Source organism: Dendrobium catenatum, unplaced genomic scaffold (genome assembly GCF_001605985.2).
Source record: "Dendrobium catenatum unplaced genomic scaffold, ASM160598v2 fragScaff_scaffold_389, whole genome shotgun sequence".
Classification (NCBI taxonomy): domain Eukaryota; kingdom Viridiplantae; phylum Streptophyta; class Magnoliopsida; order Asparagales; family Orchidaceae; genus Dendrobium; species Dendrobium catenatum.
The window spans coordinates 171,640-196,578 of record NW_021318851.1 but is presented as its reverse complement, the minus strand read 5'-3'; the positions used below and the strand labels follow the sequence as shown (position 1 = coordinate 196,578).

Here is a 24,939-nt window from a genome sequence, read left to right as displayed (position 1 = left end):
CCTCATGTATGTCACCGGCCCCCCTATAGGGAAACTTGGGATTTATTTCCTAACTCCCCTCTAACCCCTCTTGGAAGTTTTTCTAAATATTACCCCTCCCCCTTGGTCGAATTTTATCAAATCCCCTTGCTCCTAATTTATTTCCTAAAACCAAATATTGGATTTGGAAAATAAATCTCCACTCCATCCTCATGATGCCGTCGGCTCCCTCTCTCTACCCGCCCCCTCTCTCTCTCTCCCCCAAATCTCCCACTCTCTCATTAACTCCTCATCGGAATTTAGGAATTGTGATTTCCCTCTTGATTTCCCATCTTCCACTTTCAAAATTTTGAAACTAATTTCAGATTTTGGAAGGGAAATTACTCCTTGGCTCCTACCCCTTTCAAGTTGAAGAGAAACTTCTTTCTTCTCAGCAGTTATCAAGAGTGCTAGAAATCCTTGGGAAGACTTCGTCATCTAGATTTTATGGATGGCTGATCCAAAAACTGAATACGGCCTCTCCTACAACGAGCATGGGTTTGTGTGCATCTTACATTCAACTTTCTTCAACATCAATTTAAGGATCGACCACATAATGTAAGATTACATCGAGTGAATCTTGGATACCTTGGTGGAAGCCATCGAAGAGAAATTGGAGTTCGTCGAGTGGAGGATTGCCACCGATCCTTGATGAAGGTTTCCTACGTTTCCCTTTCCTCTTATTTCTTGAATCTAACTTTTCTCGTTGTTTGATTGTAGTCACGAAGGACGACCGTCGCCTGCTTATGCTAAGCTTAGTAAATGTAGGATTTTTAGCATATTCATGTGCTTGCTAATCTCGTTGTTAAACTAGGGATTTTTTTGAATCTACTATTCTGGCATGATGTTGTTTTCTAATGTATTTTAGAGTTTTAAATCGCTTGTTATGTGATTTAGCCTAAGCGGGCATGACCCCTCTTACGTTTTATTCCGTTGTTTTAAATGCTTATAGTTTTTGTTGCTATTCTATAATAAAGAGTTGTGCAAGATCTTAATAAATTCATTGCATCCATACGTAGTTCTTCATTAGGCTAACCTTCATAATTTGAGTTTACCTTTAACTCTCTCTAATCTTATCAACAAGAAGAATATCATCAGCAAAAAAAATACACCAAGGTACAACCTCTTGTAAATGTTTGTTGAGAACATCCATGACTAAAGCAAAAAAAGATACGAGCTTAAGGTAGATCCTTGTAATCCAACTGAAATAGGAAAATACTGGATCAAAGCACCTTGTGTTTGAACACAAGTAATAGCTAATGCATACATATCTTTAATGATTTGAATATGATTATTATTATATATTTTCTTTTCAAGAACTCTCCATAGCACTTCTCTTGGAACTTTATCATATACTTTCTCCAATTCAATGAATATCAAATGTAGATCCTCCTTATTCTCTCTATATTTCTCCATCAAACCTCTTAATAAATGTATGGCTTCTATAGTAGACCTACCGTCATGAATTCAAATTGATTTTGAAAAACATTAATTTCCCGCCGCAACCTATGCTCCATAACTCGCTCCCATGCATAATTTTAAAGTATGACACATTAACTTAATTCCTTAGTAAAAAATAGAGAGAAAATCTTAATTTTAATTTCAATTTTTCTTTGCAAAATAGAGTTTTGAGTGCTTTTAGATTTAAGAATTACACTAAACTTAGTGTAAATTTAAATCAAATTTATGAAGCATATTAGTCATGACAAGTAATAATTTATACATTGAGCATGAGTGTAAAAAAAAAAAGAAAAGATATTAAGATAATGAAAAGCGACTTGCATATAAATTTTTGTTGTCTAATAGCGTCTATCTTGATAGTAACAGAAATATAAACAAAGCAACTATAATGGTAAATGGTAAATAGTTTGCAACAAGCTTGAGAACGAAATTGTTTAATAGAAAAGTGCTATGTTCTTATTCCCTAGAAAACTACATAGATAATGTTTCATAACCAAGATACCACATTTCATAGGATAGCATACTTTTGGCCTTTAGCGTTATGCTTCTTGGACTCCTCATATTACTTCCTAATCTCATTCAAATCCTCTTCAAGCTTCTGAATCACCGCATCCTTCAATGATTCTCGGCCAAGGCTTTCAGCATCTAGCCGAGCAGCTTGATCTTCAACCTCTAGTCATGTAGCTCGCTCTTCACCCTACAATATAACAGATGAATTATTTAAATGGGTTTATTTATGTTTCTAATTACATATTTGTTTAATTTAGTCTTGTGATTCCTTAAATATGATTTTAAATAGTCCCTCCTTCGAATTATTTTGGATCATATATGAAGAGCCAAACCAAATTTGAGTAGCTCAGGGACTAAATTGAACTCATTAAATAGTTTGGGACTAAATAATCTAGGAACCATTTTGGATTTTTTCATTGGCAAAATCTATGCAAATATTCAAGAAAAAAAACTAAGAAAATTCAATAAAATATAAATGTATAAAAAATACATAACAATTTTATTCCAGCTCAATCAATCGATGACTATTACATATTTTGACCTTATGATTTCTACACCTTTGTTACCTTCTCATCCGAACCCCTCTCACATAGCCACTGTGTAACTCCTAATTGCTTGCCTAAAATAATATTGTTGCCACAATAGTCAAGCTCAATACAAGATAATCTCCTTCCTCATATATATGGATATCCCTACAGCTAATATTAATGCATAGAGAAAAGAATGAATATAGCTTACAACTGCTTTAAATCCCTCTCAGGCAAGATATGATTCTCATCAAGTTATCTTTAACTATATATATATATATATATAAATATATATAATAGTCTAGTCTTTCACACAAAAATAAGACACAATGAGATCAACTATCACTTCAATCAACTAGATAAATTCTTGGGCATTGTAATTTATTATTTAATTTTATAGGTTCAAACTTTTAACATCACCACAAAAGGATAACTTGAGGCATCTCAATCTAGATCATCAACTAGAGGAGAGTTAATAAAACAAAAATTCAAAATTACCATTCTCACCCTACAATTTCTACTCCTACGGTGACTTGTCATTCCAAACCCTCTATAAAACCTCTAGGAAAATAAATTTGCTAGCCTAAAAAATTATTGCTATATCTAAAAGTCTCCTTCCTCATATATATACATATATATGAGGAAGGAGACTATTAGATATAGTAATAATTTTTGTAAATCTTAATAATTTCTTTTTTAAAAAAGAATGCATAACATCGAGCTACTATTTATCTTTGTTGGTCAAGTTTGTATTGTACACCTTTAATCATATTTCAACCCTAATGATTAAGATATAGAACACTACAACCCTTCTTATAAAGACAAATATAAGGCAACATAAATATAATAAAATATTTAAAACACTTTTACTGAAATAAATATAAATATTTGAAAACTTTCATGGGCTCTCTGCCCCCCTTCCAAAACTTACAATGGATTCACCACAAAGGTCGACCTATGACTAAGCCTACTTGAGGTGTTTTGTTTGTAGGCCCAAAACTAAGACTCCACAACTTAACTCATTGTTGCATTAAGACTAGTGCAACTATGAACCTTGGAAACATAAAAAATGATATAGCTTAATTACTTAAAAGAGCTTAATATCTCAATTACACGCTTCTATTGATCATCATATGATTTAATGTTCACTTATATAAGTTCAGATAACTCCTCTTTATAACATCCTTATTTAGCTTCAACTTCTTTAACCTTTTGGTGCCGAAGTAAAGCTCCTTCCTAATGAAAGCTATACATCACATGAAGTATCAAACATTTACATCTACCAGTACAACTACTAATTATAAAGTATGAACCAAGGAGATGACATACCTTGTGTTTTGCAAAAATCTTATTTAAATATGGTTTTCCACCATTGTCCACAATAACAGACTCAACAAGAGAGAGTAGCTCATTGACTTGTTCCTCTCTCTTGATCATATCCTTGGTGGTATTATCAAAAACGATTACTCTATTCTTGCATAGTTGAATGATATTCTGCAAGAAAATTATCAAAGATAGAAAATAATTATACCAGATGAAAGGAATAAAAAATAAGTTTAAAGATTTAAATTGACCAGATTCATTTAACTAGTTCATCTTTGGAATAACAAGATTTGTTCTAAACTATATATAAGTCTATTTCCAATAACAACATAAATTTTGTGATGAAATAATTAAATTCACCTAGCTAGCATCAAAATTCAATTCCTAATAGCAATGTTAATCATAACCAATAATAAACATATATTTCTAATACATGGATCAACCAAGATAGTAATAACATTTAGTTTTTGAAAATGTTCTTGCAACCAATGGCAAAATTATGTTTCTCTAACGTAACATGGACTAATGAAGAGGAAATGTACACCACAATTTTGAAATGTGGGTTTGGTCAATCAATCTGATTAATAATTTTAGCTTTAACTAATAGGATTTAAAAAAGCAGTGTGCAAGCTAAATATAGTGAAACATAGGCATAGTTTGTGTGAACAATTAGAAACAAGATTCATAAATTTGAAAAGATAATAATTGTTGCATGTATTAGAAAACAATATACAAGTACATAATTATTTTAAAAATAGAACAAAAAATATCAACCCTTTAACTATTTATGAGAGCCATTTTAATCCCATACTTTCTAATGTGTCAAATTTAGTCCCTTGATTACTTCAATTTGATCTAAAATTAACCTTGGACTCCTCAAATCAGACTCATAACTAATCCAACAAAAATAACTTAAAGCAATGGCTTCCAAGACAATGTGTTATAGTATGTTACATAAACAATTAAGTAATGTCTTGCTATTTTATGCATCATGCCTTTGTTATTATCTATTAAGCATTAATATAACATCTCACAATCATGGCGTAAGTTTGATTTTACATGTAGCAATGCTTCTTGCCCTTAAGAAAGTCTACAGACAACATGCTCAAGAAGGAAATTAATATTATAAAAAAAATGATACAAACCCTCAAACATTTTGGCAATCAATACTATAAAAAGATAGATACAAACCCTCAAATATTCTGGAAAATGGCTAATATAGTCCTTCAAGCTTTTCTTTTTAGATTCCAGGATGTCCCCATTAGTGAAAACTAGAATCATGTAGTCAACAATCTTATCCCCAAAAAGTGATTTAATGCTCTTAAAGGTAGCCTCCTCCCCTATTGAAAACTTAGATCTAAGGGACAATACCATGAGTACTGCATGAATACCATCCTTGACTAAATTCATGCATTTGACTATCTCCCCACTTATTACCTCAGCACTAGTACAACAATCGAACAACCCTACAAAGAAATTCATGTCCAAAGTTAAGTTATTAGCATACTACTGATATTCTAATCCATACCAATAAAGAAAGGAATTTAAAATTTTCTATAATATATTTCGTAAGTTAGAATCATAAGCAGAAAAAGAAGTTGAATCGCTAAATATAGTGCCTCAATACAATGTCAATCGATATGCCAATGCATAACTTCAAATAAATAACAAGAAACAAACAATCCTATTGAAACGTACTTCATCCTCTAAATTTTAACTATCTTGCAAAATGGTAGAGGGAAACCTGTCAAGCTTGAACTTAATGCATTAGGGACTGACTGTAAGCATAAGCCAGTTGCATAACAGCAAAACCAAATATAAACCCACAAATTTCCATTTGCAATATAATTTATCTAAAATTCCCACTTCAATGCTTCTATGAGGAACATAATGGAAAAAAATTAATGTATGAAATAATAAATGGGAAAACTTAACAAATGCATGCTCTTTCCACAATGTCTATTGCATTGTGAAATCTTAAATTTCCACTACCTTATGATTGAAAGGTAAAACATGTGGAAAATACAAAGAAATATATTCCAACCTCTAAATAACCTTAGGCTGGGTTTACAAAAGAAAAAACCTAAGTAAAGCCCAAAATCCACCCCAACTAGATTAGGGACATTAAAAAATAATATATTTTAATATAAAACAATTTATTTCATATATATTATTGTTGCTAGTTGAAAATGATTTCAATACCAACAAAGTTTGGGTTGATGGATCATCTAGAACTTGGCACTATGTCCTGCACAATCAACTAAAGCAATTCAATGATCGGGGTAGGAGATGATTAAGAGCTTAAACCAATTCAATGGAGATTAAAGAGTGGAAGTGTAGAGGAAAGATAGAGAGGCTAAAAGTAGCTTGAGAAAGCCCTTGACCTTGCCCACTTGAGGGGGTATACATAAGCATTTGGACAATGGGCATTTTGTATCTTGGTAGGGCGTATAGTGGTTCTAGAAGTCTCATGTCACCTTCGAGATCTATTATAGATGAAAATACTCCTCAATTGAGGGTGTTTTGGTCATTTGATTGATAGAAGAATGAATAACTAAGCCTATTAATATTAAAACTCATGTTACACCATCATGCCCCTAATAATGATGTATAGATTGATTGACAATTTGAGATTAATAGGTTTTTGGAAATATAAACCAGACTATTAGATTAATATCATTAATTTAAATAGGATGATCAAATTAATGCTATATGGAAAAACTGCATCAAAGATAATTAGAGGTTGGCACAAACCTTGATGTCATCCAATAGTAAAAGAGCTAAAAGGACCATCATTAAGTAAAACCCTTATTATATGAATATCTTTGAAGCACAAACATTGGCATCCTTGATTGAATGGTGAAAAGTAATAGAGATCTATTTTTAAAGTCATATCAGTTGCCCTCTTATGTCTCGATTCTTTTGCAAAATTTCAAAAAATATGTTTTCTATTAAAAATATCATTGCATCACCAATTGTGTCTTAAATGTAAGGTAGGATGAACCCCCTTAACTACAACTACTTGCAAGGCATCAACGTATTCATTTGCTCAAGACTGTAACTCCACATATTACAAACACACATTATTTTTTTTTTACTTGGGTGAATTTTGAGCTACTAAAACAAAATCCTTGCTAAATTTGATGATTTTGAAACCAAAAATGAATTATTAAAAAAGAAAGATCATTAATTTTTTATCAAACTCATTTACAAAGTTAATAACCATCTTAAAACCTTTTGATTAAAGATCAACCAAATTTCATTTGTAGATTAAAGATGTATTATGCATGAGATTTAACCAAAAATTGCAAACTCAAATGATCATAAATAACTTAAGCAACCCTATTTCATAGCCTAGTTCAAGTGCACAATACCCAAGAGAGCATTTTGGATGACCCAAAACTCAAGCATAAGAGGCCCATGCAGTTTTTCATGAGCTTTTTGTAGCCATAAGGGATAGTACATTGAAACATTTATATCAAGCAGTATAATAAGTGTGCCTACTATAAGAAATTTATATGTTAAGCATCACCTTGGAGAGGAGAAATTGCTCCATAGGCAATTAATTTTTGTTTAATCATAAGATATAGTTGTGAATTACATTCTCTATGTAAAGCCTATTAATAATGCAATTCTCATCATTTCAATGAGCTATTTTTCTTCTACATGCGAAATGTTATGGATGAGTTTGGTCTTTAAGCATTCGACAAATATCCCCTACATAAGCTATTTATTTAATGTGTAAGTCGGTAGAATTGAACTTAATTGCATAAATTTCACCTAAACCTCCCTCGACATGTTCGCTTAGCATGCAAGGTTCTAGCACCAAGCTTGGTCGTTAAATTTTCATTCTAGACCCGAGCTGTATGATCTCTATTCAATGAGAGGAACATGTGGTGATCTCCATCTATAAAATATTCATATTTCAATAAACCCCCTTAAGGCATTATTCATTCAACAAGATGGCAATGGTGAGCTCAAGTGGTATCATTGTCCTTTGGTGTTGAGAAGTTTTCATATGTCTTATAGGCTCGTGTTGGCCTTACATATCCTTTGGAGTTGGGTAGGCTTTATGCAAATTTAGTTGGATGAAACAGATACAGAGTATTCTTCAACCAAGTATTAAAAAAGATATTATTTAAAGTTTAAAAGCTCAATGAAAAGCCAATTCCAAAATTTAAAAATTTTAATGATTTGAAAATACAACCAAATTATAATTCAAATTTTGTATTATTTTTGCACACAATTTTCAAATATAATTTAGTGAATGAAAATATTTTTTAAGCAAATTTTAAGGTGATAAAATCAAATTTTAACATGTATTCTTTGTTAGCTATTGGTCAAAACCTGCAAAGTACAACCTATGTGCCTCTAGGTCATCACAAATATTGTCAAACTTTAAAACATGTGGTATGAGCTCCATTGTATCTATCTTCAGTTATCTAAGATGACCATGGATACTTAAACATTTTGGTATGCATGCTTACCTTGCTATCTATCCTACAATAATGAGTTAAACAATCTTATTCCAATTATTCCTAAATATTGAATAAACATATTAGAACGTCCAATCACATGTTTTCAAAACAAATATGTTACATAGAGATAATGAGACAAGAAGAGAAAATTAGCTAATGATTGAGGAGAAAGGAAAGAGATGAGAGGAAATTGCAATTCAATTTACCTCCATAAAGCCCTAACACACCCTTATGTATATAAGGTCTTTAATTCATACTACAAATAACTTATCATAAAAATGTTGCGACCCATGACCCCGAGTTTGAGATTTTGATTATGACAAATAATGTCGCCTGAACTATTTTTTATTGAATATCATTTATTATTTGCTATTGTCCGTGAGTACTAACATTTCAGGAAGATTACAAGCCACTCAGGACAACGGGAAGACTCAAGACTGGTTAGATTAGGAGTATGAGTATGACAATATACTTTGTTATTTATTTTATTTTTTTTATTTTCTTGAGTCTGGCCACAAACTGCAGGTAAGTCTGAGCAATCATGCACACACACAGGGAGAGAGGCTTTTAAAAGTAAAAAATATAGTTTTTCTTTGTCTGATAATTGTACTGTACGATCATATATTGTAAAATGTGTTCTATGAACAAATCGTACTGTACAATGTGTTAATCCAAAACCCTAGCCATCACATTAACTTAAGTAAGTTATTCTCCGCCGTTCGTACTGTACGAAGACCTTCGTACGGTACGATCTATTTTAAATACTTACTTAATTTAACCCGTGATTAGTGCAAAAAATCAAGGCTTAATTACAAATTGAAAATCATACTGTATGAACACATTCGTATAATATGATGAACATAGATGAATTCTGATCGTTCTAGAGATCGTCCTGGATGATCCTTTGTTTTTGGCTCATCGTACTGTATGATGTCTATCGTACCATACGATAAACAGAGATGACATTTGATCATCCTGGAATTCATTCTGGACGATGCCTTGATTTTAACCTTTCATATTGTACGATGTAGATCGTACCATACGATGAACATATACGATATTTAATCGTCCCAACTATCGTCCTGTACGAGCAATAGTGTTGAGGATTATACCGTACGATTTAGTATCGTACTGTACGATTATTTTTTGCACTGTTCGTACACCTTCGTAACAGGACGAAGCCTATTTATACATATTGTATTGTACGATAAGAAATCGTACTGTACGATTATAACGGCTACTTTGAAAATTTCAGGGATTTTGGAGCCTGTTTTATGTGTAAAAAATGGTTATGTTTTTTAGAGAGACAAAAAGAGAGGAACGTGATTAGAGAGGAAATCCTTGGGATAGAGCTCTTGAGAAGTTTTAGGGGTTGAGAGAGGAAGGAGAAGGTGAGCTTGGTGAGGGAGAAGAGGTGTGAGGGAGATCACACGGTTACTCCGATCTTACTGCATCTTGCTCCTCCTGTGGCCCGGGAAGAACTTATGGGAGGCTCTCTAAGGGGGAGACTCTTCTACATCCATGACCTCGAAGGTACTATGCCTTCTCCAGGAGGGAGAAAAATGAGAAGGTTCTCTGCCGTCACTAGGAGGATGAAAATAGCGCTTGGCACTCCGCCATGCCGGGTTGGTGAAAGGGAGTATTGTAAGGGCTTCTCTGCCTTGCCGAGGGGGGCAAAAGGAGAGTTATAGTTTGTAGTGAAATTCCATAGAGGAGGACTCCGGGGAGTGGATGTAGGTCACTGGTTTGACCGAACCAACTATAAAAACCGGTGTGCTTTTTCCTTATCGCTTTTTATTTTTGTGTGCATTTTTATTTTCATAATACTTGCTTGGTGAAAACTTGTGAAAGAAAAAAAGGGATTCCATTGTTGCACGTTGAGTCAATTGTTTGCCTCGTAGTAGTTTAAATTTTCATGTTAAAAATTTAAAAACATCAAAAAAAAAAATTGAACTCCTACTTAGGTTTTAATTATTACTATAAAGTTTTCACAATTCACCCCCCTCTTGTCCATCTAGTAATTTCAAAAAATGCAAGTTCTAATATGTCTCTATTGCACATTAAACTAACATAAGAAACATAATTAAAACACTTATAAAAAAATGGACGCATAACTTAAAAAATGACTAAAATTCATTCAAATGATAAGCTCCATCATTTCACTCAATTCAATAGAAAATCTTCTTCAAAGAGTTGGAATGTGGTGGTTTTATGGTCATGGAAGCAATACCAGATCATGTACCTATGGAGGTGCACGTAAAAGTAGATAGTTATTGAAATCCGACATAAGTGGAAGTGGCCAACAACCATGAAAAACTAATGGAACCATTAGTGACTAATCAAACTATATAGAATTTGAAGGATTTAATGATAGAATTTGACTTATATCAGAAATCAAATCAACAACATAGGCAAGTATTCAATAACAATATGGTTTTGATGATATTGTCAATATGAAGTAAACCTATGAAAATGATGAGGCAGGTCATGAAATAGTGAATTAAATTGTGATGTATATAACAACCTTAATAGATAGTGGAGAATCTAAACATCATAATGTACTATGCCATTATGCATGAGCGCCAAGATGAAGCTAGAAACCAAATAAGAGGTTGAGAAACAACTTATACCACCACATATATAGCTCAAGGAGCAATAAAAATAGCATAAGGCTCTATAGACGCAAGCGAAACTCAATATATTTTATAATCTCCTGGCTAAATTTTGGGTCAATTTTAATATCAATAACACACACAAAGGCTATCATGAATACATCATCAGATATATGTATTAATACGACAAAGGTAGAAATTGTCTTTTATTTATTAGAAAGGTTACGGTAGAACTAAAAAGACTTGGCTAGAAAATATTAGAAATCGCATTTTTTATTAGATTTAAATGATAATTGGCTCTTAACACGACACAATGGAAAAAAAGATTCATGTAGCCAACCTCGGGGATAAAAGCTTGATGATGTTGTTGTATGTATATTATAATGCATATAAGATAATTTTTTCTATATTTAATTGAGTTTTTAATGAATATTAAAAAAAAATTAAGCTTTATAAGATATTTGAAATAAAAGATTCAATTAAAATATGCATAAAAGTTAAATGAATGCATGGCCAATAAGCTTTTTAACAATGATGATTCAATCAAAATTATTTTGAAATTAAAATATAAGAGCTTAAAGATAGGATTGAAAGAACCACTAAAGAGACATTTATTTTGCCCCATGGGAGTAGTTACAAGAATTCCCAAGAAGAGCATTTAAATTTTTTGATGAGTCATATTCTTCATAAATAAGCTATGTCACATTTAAGATTTATATTAGGCAAAAGGCTCCTTATTACGAGAGTATTATAATCCTAGGAATGGTTAAATGGTGGAGAACCAAGCTGAATCTTCTTTGAATTTTTTGTTGTTGATTATTCCCACTTACTTTAATAGTATGTTGCCTCTATGACAAAAAATTGATGAAGTTAAATAGCTAAATCAAACAAGTGGATTTATAATGATTACTCAAATTGATGATGATGACAATCTTAATGAAGGGTGCAATTTATGGTAATATCATTATTTTCTGTTAAATATACTTCATTAAAACCATTCGAAGATAAGAAAAATCTTGGCATGACGTGAAAGTTAGAGGACTATCATCAAGATCAACTCTAACTGGGAAAATATTAGCGTATTATCACTCCAAAATATATATTTAAGCAAAGTATACAAAAATTGATAAATCAAACAAATTATATTTTGAGAGTTGTAGATTATTTCCTATGGAGAAATAAGTAGATAAAACTTTAGCAACAAGGGAGATCACCAAAATGAACTGCTACTATATATAACTATCAAACCTTAACCATGATGCTTAGTTTCTAACATTGTATAGTTTGATTTCACAAAATCATACCCCCAATAACCTACTTTATGATGTGGGGAGAAAAATAATTAGTCAGGCAAGTGAAATGTTAAGTCCAAGATAAATTTATACCTTCATGATGATGTGGCGGCAACAACCAAAACACAAAAATTTCTTCCTTTTTTCCTCTCTTAACTTTTTTTTTTCTTCTTCTTTATTTTATTTTCTCTTCTTTTCATCTTCTTTTTTTTCTCTTTTTTTGAATTCTTTTCTCTTTCTTTTTTTTATTTATTTATTCTCTTCCTTCGTTCTTTCTTATACTATATTATACATAAATATGTATATATTATAGAGAGAGAGGTGAGAGAAAATGGTGGCTATCAGATTTGAAGTGGATTAGGAAAGGATATGAGTTTGCTATTGATTCAGGTAGGAAGAGAGGGAGGCAGCTGGTGTAGTGTGAAGCTGAGGGGTTCAAGTGGAGTTGGAATCACGAGATCTACGCAGGATTTTTGGCAGAGAGGAACAAGACATCTCCACGCTGTTTTGTAGAATTGCGACAGGAAATCAGGATGGGCAACGGATTTCAGCAGAGGAAATAATTTTTTTTTCTTTTTTATCTTTGGAGGACAACAACATTTAACATTCAACATTTAATTGTTTCAGTCCTATGGAATTTGTTTTCAACCTTTTAAGAGAAATTGTTGGTTTCAATTAATTAATTTAAATAAAGAAATTAAATACAAAACATGGTCGTGAGTCGGGAAATGAATTCATTAAAAGAACCATGCATTTCCCTTTACATGTGCGCATGGATAAAGGACCATGTTCATTACTACAGCCAATAAAGAGATGTAAGTGACTCATTTCAATTCCTTTTGGTTGTCATGCTTAATTAACATAGTCATATATAAATTCAAAAACTTCCTGCTCGCAACCTCTTATTTGGTTTCTAGCTTCATCTTGGCGCTCATGCATAATGGCATAGTACATTATGATGTTTAGATTCTCCACTATCTATTAAGGTTGTTATATACATCACAATTTAATTCACTATTTCATGACCTGCCTCATCATTTTCATAGGTTTACTTCATATTGACAATATCATCAAAACCATATTGTTATTGAATACTTGCCTATGTTGTTGATTTGATTTATGATATAAGTCAAATTCTATCATTAAATCCTTCAAATTCTATAGAGTTTGATTAGTCACTAATGGTTCCATTAGTCTTTCATGGTTGTTGGCCACTTCCACTTATGTCGGATTTCAATAACTATCTACTTTTACGTTCACCTCCAGAGGTACATGATCTGGTATTGCTTCCATGACCATAAAACCACCACATTCCAACTCTTTGAAGAAGATTTTCTATTGAATTGAGTGAAATGATGGAGCTTATCATTTGAATGAATTTTAGTCATTTTTTAAGTTATGCGTCCATTTTTTTATAAGTGTTTTAATTATGTTTCTTATGTTAGTTTAATGTGCAATAGAGACATATTAGAACTTGCATTTTTTGAAATTACTAGATGGACAAGAGGGGGGTGAATTGTGAAAACCAGTATATCATGATAATGTTATCTCATGCACTAAACTGAAAGGTACAATTACTGTAAAAAGAGTAGACAAATTTCAAAGAACTTGAAGTCATTTTTCCACAAGATAAACAAAACCTAATAATTTAAGTATTCAAGTTGTGATGGAATACAAATAATATTCTAAAATAAAATATTTATTAATATATATGCATTGCTTGAACTTAATGAATATTCATATATTAATAAAGTAATGGATATTACCTGGAGTGTCTATAACATTGACAATACGATCATCATTCAGAATTGTTCTTTGTAGCTCAGAAAAACGAGTTACTAGGAAACAACCAGCATCGAAAATAAAGGCTTCCCTTCCAAGAATACTATTTCCAGTTGCACTCTTGCCATTGCCAGTCCTCCCAACAAGGACAATATTAATAGTGTTACTTGCAGTTGTCAATTCCCAATCATTAATTGGATCAACCTCCATTGTGTACGACTAAACAAAATGAAGAAAAAACTTAGTAAATTGATCAAAAGTTGAAAAGTTGAGTCTATAATATAACATACTAAATGAATAAGCAGACTTAATGATATATTATTAGGATTCACATGTGATAAACTCATTTAAAAGTTTGTATTTTTTTGTGAGTGCCTTTTTCATAGTTCTCATATTTGATTATTCCTATCCTTTATCGAAAAACCATGTCTTAGCTTTTGGATTTATTGCAAGACACTATAAGTAGGCCTAGACTTGGCTTTTTTGACAACCAAATTTACTAGAATTGTAAAGTGTGAACAATTGGCGAGGAGCCATGCTAAAGGCAAGTTTCTTTAATTAGCTTGTATGAAGAAAAATCTAGTAAGCTATATTGATAAGAACTTCTTAGTCCACTTTGGCAAGTACTCTTGAACGAGTAGTCATAACCTTATGATGAAGGCATGGACAAGTAAGCATTTTTGTTGGAGAATCCAATAGTTTTGTACTAAGAGTCGTTCCAGGTTAACTCTTGGGTAAGTTTATGAGATCTAATCATGAGCAGTTTGAGACTTTCAAGCAAGTTTAGATTTGGTTCTTGGTCAAAAAATTTGTTGAATTGGGTTCAAGCTATAGAAATGACTCCACTAACTTGAATATGGATGTACAAATACAATCTCCGGCCATTATATTGAGCCAAGCAAAAAACCACTTCATGCCTCATTTATTTGCTTCAAAATTGAAAACATGATTTGTAATAAAATAATTTTCTTTTCTTTCATTATGATTATGCATGCAAAAATAAAACCATAACATTTAGGAGGTTCAGAGAAGGATTTTTCATGTTCGAAATTAATGTTATTTTTTAACTGCTCGACTAATGATTCTTGCAAAATAAGTATTTGCTTACTTTCGATGGCTTGAGTTACTCGGTAAAGCCCGGAGAATGGAGATGGGGGTAACTTGATGCTTATAATCACAAAGAAGATGTACAAAGCAAGCCTTTTGGAATGCCGAACATTTACTGCGAGGAGAGAAACGTGCAAATCTATACTATTTTTATAGGCTTGAGTTTCCTTCCATGTCAGGCCTTTTATTTTAATTAATTTTAATTATTCTAATAAAATCCTAACTTTCCATTTCAATTATTATACTTATAATTATTTTATTAATGCAAAATATACTCTATTAATTACTGAATCATTGTAATAATTTATTAATTACCATCTATCTATCTACTTATAAATGAGATTTGAGTTTAATTCTCTATCGAATCTTGGCCTTTCATTTTAACTAATTTTAATTATTCCTCAAAACCTTTCATTTTAATTATTATAATTATTTTATTAATATCCAATATTCTGTGTTAATTACCTGATTATTGTAATAATGAATTCATCAATTGCCATCTACTTATAAAAGGGAATTGAATTTCCTTCCATATCAATCGTGGCATTCCATTTTAATTATTCAAAGCAAATCATAGTCTTTCATTTCAATTATTATAATATAATTATAGTTATTGACTTATTTCATTAATGTGAAATATATTCTATTTATTACAGAATTAATGTTGATTAATTACTAAATTGTTGTAATAATTATTCATTAATTAATTGCCATCAACAACCCTTATTCCTATCCCCGCGAATTTTTAAAAGGAATCGGTTTGATGTAGGATTTAGGAGGAGGGACACATTATAATTTTAATTTAAAAAGGATCAAAGGCGCACTGCAGAATTGCGTTTTGTCCGAAAACGCAAAAAAAAAAAAATTGCATTTTAATGGCAAACATAAACAGTAATTGCGTTTTCCATTAAAATGCATTTTTTTTTGTGTTTTCAATTCATTACTGTGCCAATATTTTTTAAAATTATTTTTACAAATATCGTTATAATAATATTAGTTTATATAGAAGTAAAAATGATTATTTTTACAAATAAATATAACATTTTCATTTTAATTTTTATAACTTAGACGTGTTTATAAATTTAAAATATTTATCGTCTAATAGTTTTTTCTTCTAATGCCAATCTAGTAATGTCAAACTAACATTTCTGTTAATTAATGTAATTTAGTATATCTTGAAAATTAAAATTAATAAATTTTAGAGGTGCTGAATATTGAAAAAATAATTTTATTTTTTCGAGTATAACATTACACAATAAATTAAACTAAATCATCTAATTAAAATATAAACAAATCGAAAAGAAATTTAAAAACTATAACAGATAGAGTAAAAATGTTATTTGAAGCTAATAAAAAATTACTAATCCAGATCGCTGTACTTTTTTTTTTTTACTTAAAACACAAAACTTATTTGCATTTTCAGAGAAAATGTAATTAAAGTTTTTAGTAACGTTATTATATCGTTATATTTATTTGTAAAAACAATTTTTCCTTATAATAAACTTATGTTATTATAATGATATTTGTAAAAATAATTTAAATAAATATTGGCACAACAATGAATGAAAAACACAAAAAATTGCATTTTAATAGAAAAAGCAGTTATTGTTCACGTTTTCATTTAAACACAATTTTTTTTTTTTTGCATTTCATGCAAAACCCAATTCTGTAGTGCGTTTTTTATCCTTTTTAAATTAAAATTATAATGTGTTCCTTCTCCAAAATCCAACATCAAATAGGTTCCTTGCCCTTCCTATTCCATCTTCGGCATCTTCATACCTCTTTGCCTCCATCCACACTACCAAAAATCAACCTTTTCGCATCATTTGTTTGCAGCAGTCATGAAACCTCTTCCAAAACTCATCTTTTGCATAAGCTAAAACCGCCGGTAAAGCCCCCTAACATTCGAGCTTTTCTTCTCACGCAGTTATTACTAGCAGTTTAAAAACCAGTGCTATAGGTTATAACCGCTACAAATCATCACATTTGCGGCGGTTATAAGTGCTGTTAAATCTATCACTTCATCAGATCTACCCCCGCCAGTCCATAAATCGCTGCGGAATATCGTTGCAGCGCATTGCAATTACAGCGGGGGTGCAGCGGTTTTAAAATCGTTGCAAAGAAAATTGTGGTGGTTATAATCGTCGGGATAAGCTAAAATTGTGTTGCGATAGACCTATTTTTTGATAGTGCCATGATGTTAGGGCTTTCATACATTGAACTCACCGGTTGTTCCCTCTTCAGCATCTTCAGACCTCTTAGTCTCCATGACGTTAGGGCTTCTCATTGGCTCAACTCGTTGGCTCTTCAACTTCTAACTTTCCTTCTTCCCATCTGCTCTCAACTTCATCTCCATCGCTTCACATTCGAAACTCTTTAATGATAGTAACCACTCTTCTTCCTCTATCATCTCGACTTTTTTTTTCTGCCTTTAACCATCTGAAGGTGAAATGAAGAACTCACCCAAATCACAACTGTGATTCATTTCAATTTTTGCATATCCATCCATGTCATTACCAATCCCACTTCTCAAACCCTTCGTACACCAGTATACCTAACATTCACTGTAAATGTTGGAAGAAGAAACATCATAAATGTTCAACGACTAAATCGCAAACGGTTGGCGTCTTAGAGGTTAAATCGACAACTTTACTTCTGGTACATAAAAGATTGGGTATTTCATTGTAGGCATGCTTATCTAAGGGCAGCTCAAGGTGTAACATACTTTCGACATCATTTCGCTCATAGACCTTATTGTAAATATCAATTATATTAACTAGAACTATTTGTATCATGTTGGATTTGATATTTTATTTTCTCTAACTAAACTCTTCCACCATGTTATCAAACTTCAAGCTTGAAAATGCCTTTATGCATCTTCTTTAATTGAAAGATTTACTATTTGAATTTGAATCTATATTGAATGCCATTTTATTTTGGTTTCTATCGCATTAGAATTGAATAAATGTATTTGGATATCCACTTGAATATATGCATCAGTTCAGGATATGTGTCTAAGATACATAAGGTTGGTTCTAATTGGATTTCTTGGAACATAATTGGTGGAAGTATTTAGATAGAGAAAATACCTCTATTCTTAATAATCAGTTTATTAAATTTTTTGTTGCAAGGCATAATTTATGTTGTGATTGATAAATGACGCAATGTGACTAAAAAAGCACTGCGTCGAAACAATAGTAGTAACAATTGTTGTAGTGAGAATGTGTTCTATTACAAGATGTTATTGTTGAGGTTCTTAATATTAAATGTTGTTGGTTTTTGCATTTAATTTACTATTTTTATAGTAGATGAAGCCTTTTAAGCGCATTCTTGGCCTCTGAAAATTCTAAAATAGTATTATGGTCTATCTGAAGTTTGTGAAGGATAAATGTAGTTGTTATAAAAATAGGCCTCAGAGTTCACAGGCATGCATGTTGAATTGACCATTGATTAATTTAGGAAACAAGTTACCTTTTGCACTTCTCTGATCCTAATCATAAGCAAAATCACTTGTTTTTTTTTTTTAAATTTTAGCGCAACATTATGTTTTTCTTATGTAAAATTTTTGTAATTTATACTATTTCTTGAGGCACAAAAACGTTTTGATTGATTGACATATCATGGCCCATTTTCTTGTCCGCTTCTCTCTCTCACTCCATCTTTTTCTTCCTAATTCCTTTGACATGTTAGTAACAATCTATCATTCATGCTTGCCTTTTGTTTGAATGCAAATGTTTTTGTTACACTATTTTTCGGTAAGAACGTGGTGCTTGGAGCAATTGTTAGGAGTTTAGAGCAATTTTTGTGCCATTACCAAATCCATCTTTATCATGAATAGTTGGTTTTAAGTTGTTTCTTTTCATCACTTAAATTCTTTCTACTTGTTTATCCTAGTTGGTTTTGACACTTAAGAAATGCACTCATGGGTCCCACAAAAAAAAACAACCTATATCATAGCATGTTTTTTTTTTTTTAAACAAGCTATTGTAGTTTGATCTTGACCTGAATGTGACTTGCATAGTTCGTTCATCCCAGTTTGGTTGTTACTATCAATTCAATTACTTTTCAACAAAAAAAAAAAATTTGTGCTTTGGGGAATATAATCATTTGCAATGCATTATTGGTCACTGTGGGTATCCCAGATCAATCCAGACCTCAAATCAATCCCGACTCCAATTCAAACCTGATCTCAATTCAATCCAGTTCAGACTCCAAACTTCAGCATGTATCATACCTTTGATCTAACATCAATCCTATCCAATCAATTATGATCATTCAAATGATCATGAAGGATTTAGATAATTCAAATCCAATCAATCAAGCTCAAAATCCAGACCAAATCCAAAAATCCAGACTCAAAACCTAAGTCCAAGGGCCTTGTCCTAAAGGCCTTTTCCAAGGATTTTTCAAACATTTCAAAGCCCAATCAATTGACCTCCGATTCAAAGTCTGTCATTTGCATATTGATGGGACATGTCTCTGGAGGCAACCCTCCAAATTTGATCCCATTCTGAGGTCTCTAACCCCATAAACTTAATCAAAATTCAAAGGCTGTAAAACCTTCAAATATTTACAGTCCATGCCACTGCACTTGCCATTAAGAAGATTTTGATCTTAGAGCTTTCTCCAAAGCCTCTAATCACCTCCAGACCCTTGATTATGATTCATTAAACATTAAACTGCATTTTTCTAGACCTATTTTGACCCCTAGTTGACCAGGGGTCAAAATGACCAAAATACCCCTTTGGGGTTCAAATAGGGATTTCAAACCAGATGAACTTCGAATTGAACGCAACCACTTCCAGCAAGTTTCAAATATCAAACCCAACCTGTCGAACCCATTCTTAGGCCCTGGGTCAACCTGGTTGACCAAGTCAACTGAGTTGACCTAAGAGGCCCTCTGAGGGTCCAAACAGGCCAAATGACCTCTTTGAGCCATGAAACCACTTCTATTGGTAACCAAAAATTATTTCAAATTGATTGAGCCCATTTCTAGACCCTGGGTCAACCTAGTTGACCAAATCAACCTAGGTTGACCAAAATAGGCCCTTTAAGATCAAAATAGGCATTTTGACCAAATTGACCTTTCCAAACCATAGAACCACCTCCGATAGACTCAAAACATCAAACCAAACTTGTTGAGCCCAAACTCGGGTCCCGGGCCAACCTGGTTGACCAAGTCAACCTAAGTTGACTTAAATGCCCTTTAATGTTTAAATAGGTTATTTTAACATATTCAAACCATTCAATCCCTTTCAATCCTCAAATCACCCCCACTAATTCAAACACTCTCACATGCCATGTCATCAGTCAATTTGACTGGTTGACTAGTCAACAAGTTCACTTGAAATAGGCTTAAATGCCCATTTGGCTTGACTCAAGCTAGCTCAAACCTTACCAATCCACTCATTTCTATTCCAACAGCTCTAATCTCTTCTAGAGACTTTCTAGGCTGTATATTAACCTTTGGATCAATGTCCAATGGTTTGGATGACTTCCACATGGGCAAATGAGGATAAGACCACCTTTCTATGTAGGTGTCCTTGCATTTGTCCTTGGCTCCTGCTCTAACCAATTTCTAGGCCAGATGGCATGCATCAAGGAGGCTTCCAAGTCAATCATAGCCATCCAATTGGTCAAGATATTTTGAAAAAAAAAAGAAGGGGTTAAAAAGAGGAGATTCATTCTAATCCAAAAATTAACAAAACTTATCCATCTCCAAAGCTCTCCCATCCTTTAAGACTCCTCTTAGAGCTGCTCCAGACTAATTCCTAGCTTTCCCAAACTGTTTTACATCAAATCCAAGTCTCCAAAACACTCATTGGTGAAGAGAGAGAGGATCAGGAAATTTTTTAATAACTCCAAATCCAAAAAGATCCAGCTCTTGGAGTATTCACCAAAGTTGAAGAGGACATCTTCATGTTTCCATCAAGCCCAAGAAGTCAAAAATCCATCAGCTAGATTGTAAGTTATTTAAGTTTTAAGTTTAAATTTAAAATTGAAACGGTAGAAAATCTACAGTGCATGGAGCCTTCAAATTCCATACATTGGAAGATTATGTTACCATCAATCTATGTTTCAATTTTCATCAAGTTTGGTTAAGTATTTTAGAAGATATAGGCATTTAAAAAACCACCAGTTTCGGCAGATCGGGACCGTCCGATTGATCATCGGATGGTCCAGATAAGATCTGGAACTCGCGCGCCTCACCTGGGATTCGAACCCGGGTCTCCTGGCCAGACCGCGCGGGTGATGTGGCGCCATCTGGGCGCTCGGATCGGATCCCGTTTGATCCGATCGGACGGCTGTCGTTCATGCCGACGTGGTTAAGTGACCACGCGGAATCACGCCACGTGTCAAGGCCGCGGCGCAGCGCCGCCGTCAAGCCAATCATTTCCAATGATTAGTTTGGCGACGCCGGCGGCCCGATTTGACTAAAATGATTTTAAAAATCATTTAAATGCCCAAAAACTTCTAAAATTCCTGGTAAATCCAATTTTTCACCAAAATTAGTGTTTTAGGGCTTGTTAAAAAGCTCTTGAGCTCTAGTTTTTATTGAAATTAAATTAAACATATTTTGATCACTGGTTTTTAAGAAATTTGAGTTTATTTGATATTCAATTTTCTCAATTTTCTTTCAATCCAGTGGTCAAATGATGTTAAAATTTTGGTGAGACAATTTTGAACATCTTAGGCATTATCTGTAATTTTTGTGGGGTGAATTTACAAAGTATTGGGTCAATTTTGGACCCAAAACTTTGGAAATTCATAACTCTCCAAAATAGTAGAATTAGGCTTCCTAATTTCTGTGGTGTGTTTGTGTATGGTTAATGGTTAGTTGAACAGAAATTTAGACCTAATTGAATACTAGTGCCACCTAGGAACAATAATTAAGGACAAGGTCTAGTTAACTTGAAAAAATCCTAGGAAATTCTACACACATCCAATAAGGGTGAAACTTGAACACAGTAAACCTAGTGACATTTCACACCTTAGGTTCAAATTTCATCCAATTTGGAGTTCATTAGGTCAGATAATTAGACAAGTCAAAGTTAACCCTTTAATTGAGCTTTAAAATTTCCAAAAATTACAATAAATCAAATTTAAATAAAAAAATTCAAACAAGACCTCTAACGGACTAGAATCATGTCCTTAATCAATGAAAATAAAAATCCCCTTGATCAGACATCAAATCATATCTTAATTTAATTTTAATTAAAAACCAATAATTAATTAAAATAAATAATAATTAAAAATTCCAAAAAAAATCTCAACACTTGATAATCTCTTCTTGAGTCATTTCTGACATTTAGAGTTGATTTCAAGGAGTTTGGAATTCATTTGGAGCAAAATCAAGAAAACCCTTCTAATTAAACAATTAAATGAATTCCATAAATACATCAAACTTTGAAAAATCATAACTAACTCTAGAAAACTCCAAATTGAACAAACTCACTTGCATTGCCAGATCAAATCCAGACCTCAACATCAATCCCGACCCATTCAAACCTGATCTTCAATTCAATCCAGTTCAGACTCCAAACTTCAGCATGTATCATACCTTTGATCTAACATCAATCCTATCCAATCAATTATGATCATTCAAATGATCATGAAGGATTTAGATAATTCAAATCCAATCAATCAAGCTCAAAATCCAGACCAAATTCCAAAATCCAGACTCAAAACCTAAGTCCAAGGGCCTTGTCCTAAAGGCGCTTTTCCAAGGATTTTTCAAACATTTCAAAGCCCAATCAATTGACCTCCGATTCAAAAGTCTGTCATGTTGCATATTGATGGGACATGTCTCTGGAGGCAACCCTCCAAATTTGATCCCATTCTGAGGTCTCTAACCCCAGAAATTAATCAAAATTCCAAGGCTGTAAAACCTTCAAATATTTACAGCCATGCCACTGCACTTGCCATTAAGAAGATTTGATTCTTAGAGCTTTCTCCAAAGCCTCTAATCACCTCCAGACCTTGAATTGTATGATTCATTAAACATTAAACTGCATTTTTCTAGACCTATTTTGACCTAGTTGAACCGGGGTCAAATGACCAAAATACCCCTTTGGGGTTCAAATAGGGATTTCAACCAGATGCTCCGAATTGAATGCACCACATTCCAGCAAGTTTAAATTATCAACCCAACCTGTCAAACCATTCTCAGGCCCTGGGCCCCAACTGGTTGACCAAGTCAACTGAGTTGACCTAAGAGGCCCTCTGAGGGTCCAAACATGTGTTTTGACCCAAATGACCTCTTTGAGCCATGAAAACCACTTCTATTGGTAACAAAATTATTCGTACACCAGTATACCTAACATTCACTGTAAATGCTGGAAGAAGAAACATCATAAATTTTCAACGACTAAATCGCAAACGGTTGGCGTCTTAGAGGTTAAATCGACACTTTACTTCTGGTACATAAAAGATTGGGTATTTCATTGTAGGCATGCTTATCTAAGGGCAGCTCAAGGTGTAACATACTTTCGGCATCATTTCGCTCTTAGACCTTATTGTAAATATCAATTATATTAACTAGAACTATTTGTATCATGTTGGATTTGATATTTTATTTTCTCTAACTAAAGTCTTCCACCATGTTATCAAACTTCAAGCTTGAAAATGCCTTTATGCATCTTCTTTAATTGAAAGATTTACTAATTGAATTTGAATCTATATTGAATGCCATTTTATTTTGGTTTCTATCGCATTAGAATTGAATGAATGTATTTGGATATCCACTTGAATATATGCATCAGTTCAGGATATGTGTCTAAGATACATAAGGTTGGTTCTAATTGGATTTCTTGGAACATAATTGGTGGAAGTATTTAGATAGAGAAAATACCTCTATTCTTAATAATCAGTTTATTAAGGTTTTATTTGGGACAGCTTTCTTACTGCTTCTTAAAACAACTTTTTAGTACAACATAATTGGTGGAAGTATTTAGATAGAGAAAATACCTCTATTCTTAATAATCAGTTTATTAATTTTTTTTTGTTGCAAGGCATAATTTATGTTGTGATTGATAAATGACGCAATGTGACTAAAAAAACACTGCGTCGAAACAATAGTAGTAACAATTGTTGTAGTGAGAATGTGTTCTATTACAAGATGTTATTGTTGAGGTTCTTAATATTAAATGTTGTTGGTTTTTGCATTTAATTTACTATTTTTATAGTAGATGAAGCCTTTTAAGCGCATTCTTGGTCTCTAGAAATTCTAAAATAGTATTATGGTCTATCTGAAGTTTGTGAAGGATAAATGTAGTTGTTATAAAAATAGGCCTTAGAGTTCACAGGCATGCATGTTGAATTGACCATTGATTAATTTAGGAAACAAGTTACCTTTTGTACTTCTCTGATCCTAATCATAAGCAAAATCACTTGATTTTTTTTTTTTAAATTTTAGCGCAACATTATGTTTTTCTTATGTAAAATTTTCATAATTTATACTATTTCTTGAGGCACAAAAATGTTTTGATTGTTTGACGTATCATGGCCCATTTTCTTGTCCGCTTCTCTCTCTCACTCCATCTTTTTCTTCCTAATTCCTTTGACATGTTAGTAAGAATCTATCATTCATGCTTGCCTTTTGTTTGAATGCAAATGTTTTTGTTACACTATTTTTTGGTAAGAACGTGGTGCTTGGAGCAATTGTTAGGAGTTTAGAGCAATTTTTGTGCCATTATCAAATCCATCTTTATCATGAATAGTTGGTTTTAAGCTGTTTCTTTTCATCACTTAAATTCTTTCTACTTGTTTATCCTAGTTGGTTTTGACACTTAAGAAGTGCACTCATGGGTCCCACGAAAAAAAACAACCT

At 32.5% G+C, this 24,939-nt stretch overlaps 1 protein-coding gene across 1 annotated transcript; it reads right to left on the bottom strand.

The window, feature by feature from the left end:
- Positions 1-3,701: 3,701 nt before the first annotated feature.
- Positions 3,702-21,504, bottom strand: LOC110092356 (immune-associated nucleotide-binding protein 9-like). Its single transcript, XM_020816863.1, has 6 exons — positions 21,247-21,504; positions 20,509-20,688; positions 13,988-14,222; positions 5,031-5,305; positions 3,846-4,010; positions 3,702-3,752 (listed from the first exon to the last, which is right to left on the bottom strand). Exons 1-6 carry the CDS (start codon positions 21,502-21,504, stop codon positions 3,702-3,704), a joined length of 1,164 nt encoding a protein of 387 aa, XP_020672522.1.
- Positions 21,505-24,939: the final 3,435 nt, after the last annotated feature.

Coding starts and splice junctions, on each gene's coding strand:
- LOC110092356 (XM_020816863.1), bottom strand. CDS start 21,504: ATGATTGGCTTGACGGCGGCGCTGCGCCGCGGCCTTGACACGTGGCGT. Junction 14,223..20,508: donor GAATAGAAATGAGTGGATTG/GTAAGGTTTGAG, acceptor CATTTTGTTTAG/TCGTACACAATGGAGGTTGA. Junction 5,306..13,987: donor CAATGTTATAGACACTCCAG/GTAATATCCATT, acceptor ATTTCTTTGTAG/GGTTGTTCGATTGTTGTACT.